This window comes from Falco peregrinus, chromosome 5, assembly GCF_023634155.1.
Source record: "Falco peregrinus isolate bFalPer1 chromosome 5, bFalPer1.pri, whole genome shotgun sequence".
NCBI lineage: Eukaryota > Metazoa > Chordata > Aves > Falconiformes > Falconidae > Falco > Falco peregrinus.
Window position 1 is genome coordinate 70747668 of NC_073725.1, and position 9733 is coordinate 70757400.

Sequence of the window (9733 nt, forward strand, 5' to 3'; positions counted from 1 at the left end):
TGGAGGCCCTGGGGATGGGCGTCATGGCAGGAGGCAGGCGGGAGCCGGCGGAGGGGTTATTAGAAAATAAAGTGTTTAATAAAAGAGCAGCTCCTGCTCCCTTCACAGCACAGGGGAGGGTGGAGGGGACCGACCGCCGGGCAGCAGGAGACGACGCAGTGACAGCCACGGAGCGGGGGGCTGGAGGGAGAGGAGGACGAGGAGGAGGAGGAAGAGGAGGAGGAGGAGAGCAGCTCCCACCCAGCGGTACCCCCTCCCCAACTGGCCTCCATCCAGTGTTTCAAATTCACACAACCAAGGGGAAGCCCGGGGGGCTCAGAGGGTCCAGTGTGAGGTGGCTCAGGACCCTGCCAGGTAGATCCCTGTGGAGGAAAGGCAGTGAGGAGGGACTGAGAGGATGGGGGGCATGTGGCCAGCATGAGGACAGTCATCACCGAGGGGCCAGGGCTTGATCGGCCCCAAACTGGGCTACCAGCACCCTCCCTGGGCTGGGCATCGCCCAGTGAGGGAGGAACAGAGCTTGGGGTGCTATGGAGGGGACCCCATGCACCCCAGGGCCACAGGAAGCAGGGAGGGGACCCTGTGCACTTGGGGAAGGGACCCCATGCACGCCCCCCAGGGAGCAGGGAGAGGACTCCCATGCACGCTGGGCAAGGGAACCTGTGCACACCAAAGAGCAGGGGAGGGATCCTTCCCACCTTGGAAAGGGGAGCTCATGCACCCCAGGGCCATGGGGAGCAGGGAGGGGACCCCCATGCACCCCAAGGAGCACAGAAGGGATCCTGTCCACCTTGGGAACGGGAATTCACACACCCCAGGGAAGAGACCCCATGTACCCTGAAGAGCAGGGACCCTCTGCGCCCCCCTAAGGACAGGACCCCTGTGCACCCTGGGGCCACTGGGGATGGGGAGATGACCCCACATCCCCCAGGGCAGTGGGGAAGGGAGCCCACACCACCGAGCCCCCCCCAGCTGTACCTGTGGCAAACCTCTTCTTGACCAGTGACATGCGGTACCCAGCGCTTGCCAGCTCCACCTCGACGCCTGACAGCGTGCTGCCCTCGCTGCTGAACTGAGCCGCCACGGGGCTGGGCTTACTGGGCCCACAGAGGGGCTCCCAGCTGGCCGAGAGCTGGCCACACCCTGGGGGGAGTACAGCAGAGGGGTTGGGGGGGGTGTGGGGGCTGAGCCTGCCCTCCAAGCAGGGCGAGCGCAGCCTCACCTCCCTGCCCCGGTGCACCCGGGATGTCCAGCAGCCTCCAGAGCAGCCTCTTCTCCTCCAGGTTCCTGCCGGGACATGGGCATGTACCCAAGCCCCCAGACCCAAACCACCCCCCAGCTCCAACCCATCCTCCCTGTTCCCACCTCCCCACCCCATCAGCACCCCCATTTCCCAGCTCAGCATCCCCCTCTCCCACCCTGGGGGGGTGGGGGGGTGGTACCCCTGGTCCTGCATCCCCCCTCCCTTACCAGCTGGCCGCCGGCTGCAGTCGCAGGTTGGCCACGGGCTCGTCCACGGGCAGCAGGACGTGGACGTTGGCGAGCGGCACCGGCAGGGCCAGGGCGCCGGCATTGTAGCCGTACTCAACGTTGACCCGCGTCGCACCCGGCGAGCAGTCCCAGCGCACACACAGCCGCAGCGGTGCTGAGCCGGGACCCAGCCGCGAGAACTTGGGGGGGGTGGGGGTCACGGAGGGTCTGGGGGGGCACCGAGACCCTTCCATCCCCAGGAGCTGGGTGGGGGTCCCAGGGGTCCCAGCTCTCCCCCCTCACGGGGCTCACCTGGTATTTGAGCAGAGCCACGTTGTAGTAGGACGCGGCCGGACTCTGCTCCGCTTGCTTCTGCAGGTGCCCGGTCAGTGCCGCCATGTTCAGCCAGAAGTCCTTGGTGCTGGGGTCGCTCTGGGACGGGTCGCTGGGGGATGGGGTCAGAGCAGCGATGGGGCCTGGGCACCCTGGGAGACCCCAGGCACCCCGTGACCCAGCTCCCCAACACTGCACCTACTGGCTCCCAAGGATGCCCAGGCATTCCCAGGAAACCAGGCACCCCATGTACCCCAATATAGCACTCCCCATCGCTGCATCTACCAGCTCCCAAGGATGCCCAGGCCCACTGGGAACACCACGTACCCTGGTACCCAGCTCCCCATTACAGCATCTACCAACTCCCAAGGATGCCCAGGCCCACTGGGAACACCACGTACCCTGGTACCCAGCTCCCCATTACAGCATCTACCAACTCCCAAGGATGCCCAGGCATCCCCAGGAAAGCAGGTACCCCAATATAGCACTCCCCATTGCTGCATCTACCAGCTCCTGAGGATGCCCAGGCATCTCCAGGAAACCAGGCACCTCATGTACCCCAATATAGCACTCCCCATCGCTGCATCTACCAGCTCCCAAGGATGCCCAGGCTCACTGGGAACCCCATGTACCCCAATGTACCACTCCCCATCACTGCATCTACCAGCTCCCGAGGAGGCCCAGGCCTCCTAGAAACCCCAGAAACCCCAGTATCCAGCTCCCCATTGCAGCATCTACCAGCTCCTGAGGATGTCCAGGCATCCCAGGAAACCAGGCACCACATAAACCCCAACATACAGCTCACCACCACTGCATCCACCACCTCCCAGGATGCCTGTGCCCCCCCCAGCAACCCCTGTACCCCATTACCAGCTCCCAACCACTGCATCCCCAGCTGCCAGCCTGCTCAGGCATCCCCATGGGGCCACGGTGCCACTGTGTCCCCACACCTGTAGAGCAGCTCGGCATTGGGCAGGAACTGCTCAATGGCACCGGCGTTGAGCAGGCGAAAGCTGAGCACTGGGGGGGCCATGCTGCCGCTGAAGACACGGACGATGCCAGCGGGGAAGGACATGGTGAGCTCCCCTGTCACCTTCACCAGGCAGCTGCTGGAGACATGTCAAGGGGTCAGCAGATGCCCCAGGTGGGATGCAGCAGCTGAGGGGGGGGCCTGACACCCCCCAACCCTGGGACCCCCATACCTGTTGGCGTCGCGCCCCTTGAAGTATGCGTGGACGTACTCGGTGAAGGCAGTGGCCACTGGGAGCGCATCCTGCGAGCCCAGCACCACGGGGCTGGGACCCCGCGACAGCCCTGGGGAGGCAGATGGGGTCAGAGCCTGGATGGGACTCCCCACCCTATGACCCCCCCCTCAACCCCCCAGGACCCACCAAGCGCCGGCTGGGAGACAGCGAAGAAGCCCCGCTCGCCCAGGCTGGCAGGTGCCGAGTGCGAGGGGCCGCAGCTCCAGGAGGGCGAGGGGCTGAGCGAGCGCGACTGCAAGGCAAGACGGTGTCAGCCGGGGGGGTCTGGGTTTGGCCCCCACTATGGGGGTCCCACAGCCCAGCCCTGCTCCCCCCCCCCAGCCACGCACCAGGTCGGTGTTGCTGCCCACGGCCGGGCCGGCCGCTGGCCTCTTTGTGCGGGAGCGGCGAGGGGGGGCCACAAGTGGGACCTCCCGGGGTGCTGCGCTGGGCCAGGGAGGGAGAGCATCTGGGGCGGGGGGCACAAACAGGAGGTGAGGAGAGAAACCCACCATGGGCAGGGCACCCCCAGTGGCACTCCAGCAGGGTCTCACCAGTGCCGTGACTTTGGCAGGTCTCAGCTGAGCCAGGGCTGGGTGAGACCCTGCACCCAGCTGAGGGGGGGGGGCAGAGTGAAGCGTAACTGGGGGGGGGGGGGAGGGGGGTCCAGCTCCTGCCCCCCTGCCACTCACTCGGCTCAGGTGGTGGGGGAGCTGCCGGCGTGCCACCCTCGTTCAGCCTGGTCCCCGACCCTTGGCAGGTCCATGGAGAGGGGCTGGAGGACTCCCCCCCGCTGGGGGGGGCGGGGGAGGAGGAGGAAGAGGAGGCCGAGTTGGAGGAAGGACAGGGCAGGGGGGCCTGGTCCCCACCGGGGCTGCGGGGTCTGACCCATGGTGGGGGCTCCCCAAAAGGGTCAGGTGAGGGGGCTTCTCGGTGCGCTGGGCCACTGGGGCAGCGGCTGCGCCCCCGGGGCACCGACCCCCCGTTCTCCCAGAGCCCCTCGGCCCCGGGGCTGCTGAAGATGGCGAAGCTGGGGGGCTCGGGGAGGCGGCCGGCGGGGCTGCGGGGCCGTGGCACCCACGCACTGGGGTCCCGGGTGGCGGGTGGCGGTGGCAGGGGGTCTGGTAGGCCACCCTGCTTGGGGAGGGGGCTCTGCGGCGTTCCCGGCTGCGGGGTCCAGGGTCTGGAGTCCGGGGAGGGTCCGGGCGCGGGGTGCAAGGGCGAGTCCAGCCCCGAGTCCTCCACGTTCTCCGGGGAGGAGGAGGAGAAGGGGGAGGAGGAGGAGGTGAGGACATAGGTGCGGGGGGCTGCGGGAGACCCCCGTGTCAGAGCACTGCGATGGGGGAGCCATGGCACCCCAGGCGCCGGGGTCCCCCAGTGCGTTCCCCGCTCCCCCAAATCCTCACCCGGGAAATCCTCTGCTTCAAAAGCCGACTCCAGTGGGGGCCCAAAGAGCGCAGCGGGGGGCACCGCGTCCAGAGGGGCTTTCCCAGGGCCGCTGCACCGGGGACAGAGCTCAGTGCCCACCCGGGACCCCCCTGGGGAGGGGACTCGGGGACGGCAGCATGGGGTGCAGCACCCCACAGCAACCCACTCCCTGCCCCATACCTGTTCACCTGTGCTGCCGGGCACCCCCTCCCTGCGCTGTCACCTGTGGGGAGAGGCGACACGCTGGTGGGTGCAGTGGCTCTGCCCCCCACACCCCCAGGATGCCCCCGCATCCCCAGGACCCCCCAGCACAGTCTCACCCGCTGCCAGTGATCCTTCGGGGTCTGCATCGCTCGGGGCCGGGGTCAGAGATGCCACATGCCCTGTGGAGGGACAGGGACAGGCGGCGTTAGGGGACACGGAGCCAGCTGGACCCCCAAAACTGCAGCTGTGCCGAGCCCCCACGGTGGCACTTACGGGACGACTGTCGCTTGACGGTGCCCTGAAAGAGAATGGGGACAGAGGGTCAGCTGGCCCTGGCACGGTCCCTGGAGACCCTGCAGCCCCCCCACCAAGGCTCACCCCAAGGCTGGGGGGCAGGATGAGGTTCCCCACGGTGGCCTTGAGCTGCTCCATGGTGGCCTCGGCGCTGCTGGCCGCCTCCCGGGGCTGCACCGGCTTGATGTGGACGTAAAACTTGCGAGGCTCATCCTCGTCGTAGTCGGAGTCGCTGGAGGAGCAGACATGGTTCTCCGCCTCGGCTGACCCCCGTCAAGGCAACATCTCGTGCTCAGGGACCCCCCCAGAGCCCCCCAAACCCCACCCCCGCACACGCACTCCAGCCCAAGGATACTGTGGGCGAAGTCTGGGCGCACGGTGAACCCGTCCTCGTCCACCTCCGGGCAGCCCTGCGGGGAGATGCTCACAGAGGCGCTTGCTTCCCAGTTCTCCCAGTGTCAAAAAAAACAACCCCGGGGGCTGGCACTGGGACACTCACCACCTCGGCATCCAGGGATTCCCTGGGGAATGACAAGGGCAGCGTTAGATTCCAAAGAGAGGAAGGGATGCGGGATGCAGGGGCACAGAGAGGGGGATCTTACACAGCATCACGATCCCTCTCCTTACGGCTCAACCCAGGGATACGGAAAGCTTTACTACGGCTCCTCTTGGGTCCTGGGAAGCGGGGCAGGGGGGCACAAAGTGGTGAGCAGCTCCCCCCACACCTCAAAATCCCCGGTGTGGGGCTGCTGGATGCAGACGTACTTGCCTTCCTGCGCTGGGGCCAGCCGGTACTCGTCAAAATCCAATGCTCCTGCCACCAAGAGTGGGATCAGCCATCAGTGTCACAGCTCCATCCTCACACGAGGGTGATGCTCCCCCTCCTCGCACGTGCGAGGAGGGGGAGCATCACCCTCGTGCAAATGGGATAGCCCACCGGGATGCTGCCCACAGCCTCACCTGGCCGCTCTCGCCCCGTGCCCTTGCTCTCAGCAAACCTCCGCAGCAGCATCTCGGTGCCGATGTTCTCCACATTTTGCTTGAATTCTTCATGCACCTGGGGAAAAAAAAAAAAAGATGGGGGGTTGGCATGATGCTGAGAGTAAAGGAGGGGGGACAGCTCGGGGCTGTCTCCATCATTGTTCACTCCCCTGGGGACACACCTGCCCGATCTGGACGTGGGTGTCCTCCACAGAGTGCGAGTAGGAGCCGATGAGACCTTTCATGTGGCGTAGGTGGGCTTCCTCCACCTCCTGGAAGCGCTGGGGGGGGGGGGGGGGGGCACAGAGGGGGTTATCCAGGGTGTCGTGTCCCCAGGGGTCAGCGTGTGGATAAGGGAGTGGGACTCAGGAAGGGTGGCGTGTCCCCAGGGGTTGGCATGCCCAGGCAGTGGGGGCTCAACCAGGGTGGCATGTCCCCAAAGGCCAACACTCCCAGGGAAGGGTATCCCCAGGAGCTGGCATCGCCCAGGAGAGGGGGGCTCAGCACGGCTGGCATGTCCCCAGGTGCTGGCATCAAAACAGAGTGAGGCTCAGCCAGGCTGGCATGTCCCCAGGTACTGGCATCACCAGGGAATGGTGCTCAGCCCAGGTGGCATGTCCCTGGAGGTGGGCATCACCATGGGACAGGGCTCAGCCACGGTGGCACGTCCCCAGGGAACAGGGCTCACTCAGGGTGGCACATCCCTAAGGGTCAGCATCCCTGAGAAATGGGGCTCACCCAGGGTGGCCTGTCCCCAGGGAACGGGCTGACCCGTGCCACCACTGCACTGCACGGCCAGCACTGGCAGCCTAAGCAGTGCCTGTGCGAGCCCTGCTCCAGCTGCTGCTCCTGCCCACCCTGCTCCAGCTGCTGCTCCTGCCCACCCTGCTCCAGCTGCTGCTCCTGCCCACCCTGCTCCTGCCCACCATGGCCGAATCCAGCATCCTCTGCTCGAAGTCAGCCCGCGCCGCGTTGTACTTCTCCACCGCCCGCCGCAGCACCTCGCCCGCCTTCTTGGACTTGAGCTCTGCCTGCGGGACCGAGCGGGGGTCATGAGCCACCGGAGGGGACAGGGCCCACCGAGGCAGGGGGGACAGGGCCCAGCCGGGTCTCACCTTATCGATCTCCTTCTGGCTGGTGCCCTCCTTGCGGAGCCGCTCGTACTCCTGGCACTTGCTGTGGTAGCTCTCCTTGGACTTGGGCAGCAGCTGGGCCACCCCGTGCAGCAGCTGGACAGCCTCCAGCGTCCCCGACACCTCCTCCTTGGACTGGGGGGGACACACACACAGAGGGGGTGGGCAGGGGGCCACAGGGTGCAGTGGGAGGGGATGCGGGGGACACGGTACCTTCTTGTGCACCCGGCCTTGCTCCTCGCCGTAGCGCGAGATCTCCTTGATGAGGTCGTGCAGCTTCTTCATCAGCTCCAGGTGGCACAGGGCCAGCTTGTCTGAGGAGATGCGGAAAACCTCCCAGAGCGGCGCGAAGGTCCTGGCCGGGGGGTCAGGGGGGGTCGGGACATGGTGAGCAGGGTGTCGTGTCTGTCACCCCCCCCATCTCAGGGTGCCCCGGAGCCCCGCTCACCCCAGCTGGGTGCCATTGGTGGCCATCTTAGACAGCTTGACCATGGCCTTGGCGTAGTTCTCCTCAATGGCAGCCCTAGGGACAGCGGGGAGGGGGCACGGGGGATGGAGCCCAGCGATGCTGGGGACCCCCCCCTCGCGCCCCCCCCCCCCCCTCGGTACCTCTCACGGACGAAGTCAGCCAGCTCCTTGGTGGAGATCTGCCCGTGCTTCATGTTGTGGTAGAGCACATCAAAGCCGTGGTTCTTCTCGCCCTGGCAGGGGACCACCCTCAGCCCCCTAAACCCCACCCCGGGGGGCGTGCAGGGGGGTGCACAGAGGCCCCCACACCACCTCCACCAGGGGCATCCCACCAGGGGGTACCCCAGACCCCTGGGTTTCCGGGGTGAGCAGAGCAGGAAGCCATGGGTGCAATTTTGGGTGCTGCCCGTGACCCCCCGCCCCCCCCCGGCACACAGGGGTGCCTCCCCCCACCTCCCCAGCAGCATTGACTGGGGGCTGGGGGGTGTCAGGGTGCCGGTCAGCCCACATGGGGAAACTGAGGCAGAGGGAAGGGGAAGGTGCAGGCAGCTGCCAGACCCGGCAGAGACCAAGCAGGAAGCAGGGGCCACGCTTCACCCCCACGTGGCGCTGCCAACTTCCCCCCCGCGGCACTGGGGGGGGGGCACCATGGCCGGGGGACCCATCACCTGCACCCCCAGCTCCCCCCATCCCTCAGCAATTAATGCACAGCGTTAATGTGAAATTACCAGTGGCAACAAGTCTCCCCCCCCCCCACTCACTGCAGGACCGGGGCGCCCCCCCCTGGCAGTGAGCCGTGGAGGGTCGGGGGCACCCATGGGTGGGGGGTCCAGGCTTACCCAGAAGTGCTCGGTGAAGTAGGACATCTTGGAGGGGGGGGAGGGGGACAGCGGTGTGGGGACCCGCAGCTCAGCTCCCAGCACCCTGGGGACACACCTGGCCCTTAGTGAGGGGGGGGCCTGGGGGGGGACCCCCACACACACCATGCCTGCACCTCCCGGTGTTTATCGGTTTTACTGGCAAAGCACAGCCCCGTGGCTATGGAAACCACTGCCCCGCCCAGACCCACCGCAGCCCCCTCCCCAAGGTGTGCAGCACCCGGGGGGGGCCGGGGGGGGGCCACCAAGGCAGCGCCTGGGCCCGACACCAGATACGCAGCTAAATAATAAATGAGCAGCTGCTCTGTGCTGGCGGCTGCTGCTCCGGTGCCCCGCCATGCTGGTGGCCCCCAGCCCCCCAAACACCCCCACCCCCACCCCAGTCAGCCCCCTCCCTGCTGGGGGGAAGAGCCTCTGCCCCCACAAATGGTGATCCAGCTGCCTGCCCCCCCCCCCCCCCAACTCCAAATGCACCGGCAGCTGTACTGGGGGGTCACCCACCGGAGCAGCCCCCCAGCATTCAGCAGGGGGGACCCCCAGGCTGTGCCCCCCCCCCCCCCCGGGTGTTCCCCCCCCCCCCCCCCAGCTCCCCATCACAAAAACAGGAAACCAAAATATTGTGCGTGGCTGGGAGTTGGCGGGGAGGGGGGGGGGGCACTCACCCTGGGCTGCTGGGGGGCTTGTGGGCCACCCCCGATCATCCTCGGTGCACTGGGGGTCTGGGGGGAGAGAGAGGGAGGTTAGGGCGCACCGCAGCCCCCGCTCCTGCCCGCCCGCCCCCCCCCCCAGCCCCTTTGCACAGGCTGAGCCACCTGTGTCACGAGTGGGGCGGGCTGAGAGCAGCCCCCCCCCCAGCTTCCCCGTCAGGCTGGGGGGGGAACGGGGCTGGGGGGGACACGGTGGGGGCTCAGGGTGGACCCCCACCCGCCGCTGGTCATGGGCGGGCCGTGGACTTGCTGCCCCCTCCCCGCCGGTCAAAGTCCCCGGAGGTGACAGCGGCCACCGAGTCCCCGAGCGGGACAAGGCGGAGGGGGCACGGGAGGGGGTGAGGGGGGGCGCATCCCACCGGGCTGTGGCAGGGACGACCCCCCCCACCCCAGGACCACCCCCAGCGCGCCCCCCCGCCGGCCAGCCCCAGCCACCCGCAGCGGTGACCTTCATCGGCCTGGGGTGTGGGTGACAAGGGGGGGGGGCCCCGAGGGGTGCGGGGGGGGGGGGGGTGGAGGGGGGCGGCGCAGCCAGTCTGGCTCAACGAATGGCTGCACCTGCCCGGGCCGGGGACTCCTCGGGGCGGGGGGGG

At 67.7% G+C, this 9733-nt stretch overlaps 1 protein-coding gene across 2 annotated transcripts; it reads right to left on the minus strand.

The window, feature by feature from the left end:
- Positions 1 to 50: 50 nt before the first annotated feature.
- Positions 51 to 9225, minus strand: FCHO1 (FCH and mu domain containing endocytic adaptor 1). Of its 2 annotated transcripts, none has more exons than XR_008747338.1 (28): positions 9096 to 9225; positions 8395 to 8479; positions 7697 to 7788; positions 7536 to 7610; positions 7301 to 7442; positions 7070 to 7222; positions 6881 to 6985; positions 6137 to 6235; positions 5934 to 6030; positions 5743 to 5787; positions 5576 to 5648; positions 5473 to 5494; positions 5329 to 5383; positions 5058 to 5236; positions 4953 to 4977; positions 4796 to 4858; positions 4656 to 4698; positions 4454 to 4545; positions 3740 to 4354; positions 3398 to 3516; positions 3195 to 3300; positions 3006 to 3117; positions 2754 to 2912; positions 1783 to 1915; positions 1471 to 1670; positions 1223 to 1287; positions 979 to 1132; positions 51 to 362 (listed from the first exon to the last, which is right to left on the minus strand). XR_008747338.1 is itself a non-coding variant. In XM_055804772.1 (28 exons), the coding sequence occupies exons 2-28, from the start codon at positions 8419 to 8421 to the stop codon at positions 340 to 342; spliced, it is 3084 nt and encodes a 1027-aa protein (XP_055660747.1). In that variant the 5' UTR covers positions 8422 to 8479; positions 9096 to 9224; the 3' UTR covers positions 51 to 339. The 2 variants fall into 2 exon arrangements, 1 of the variants encoding a protein (XP_055660747.1); XM_055804772.1 differs by having other exon boundaries at positions 979 to 1143; positions 9096 to 9224.
- Positions 9226 to 9733: the final 508 nt, after the last annotated feature.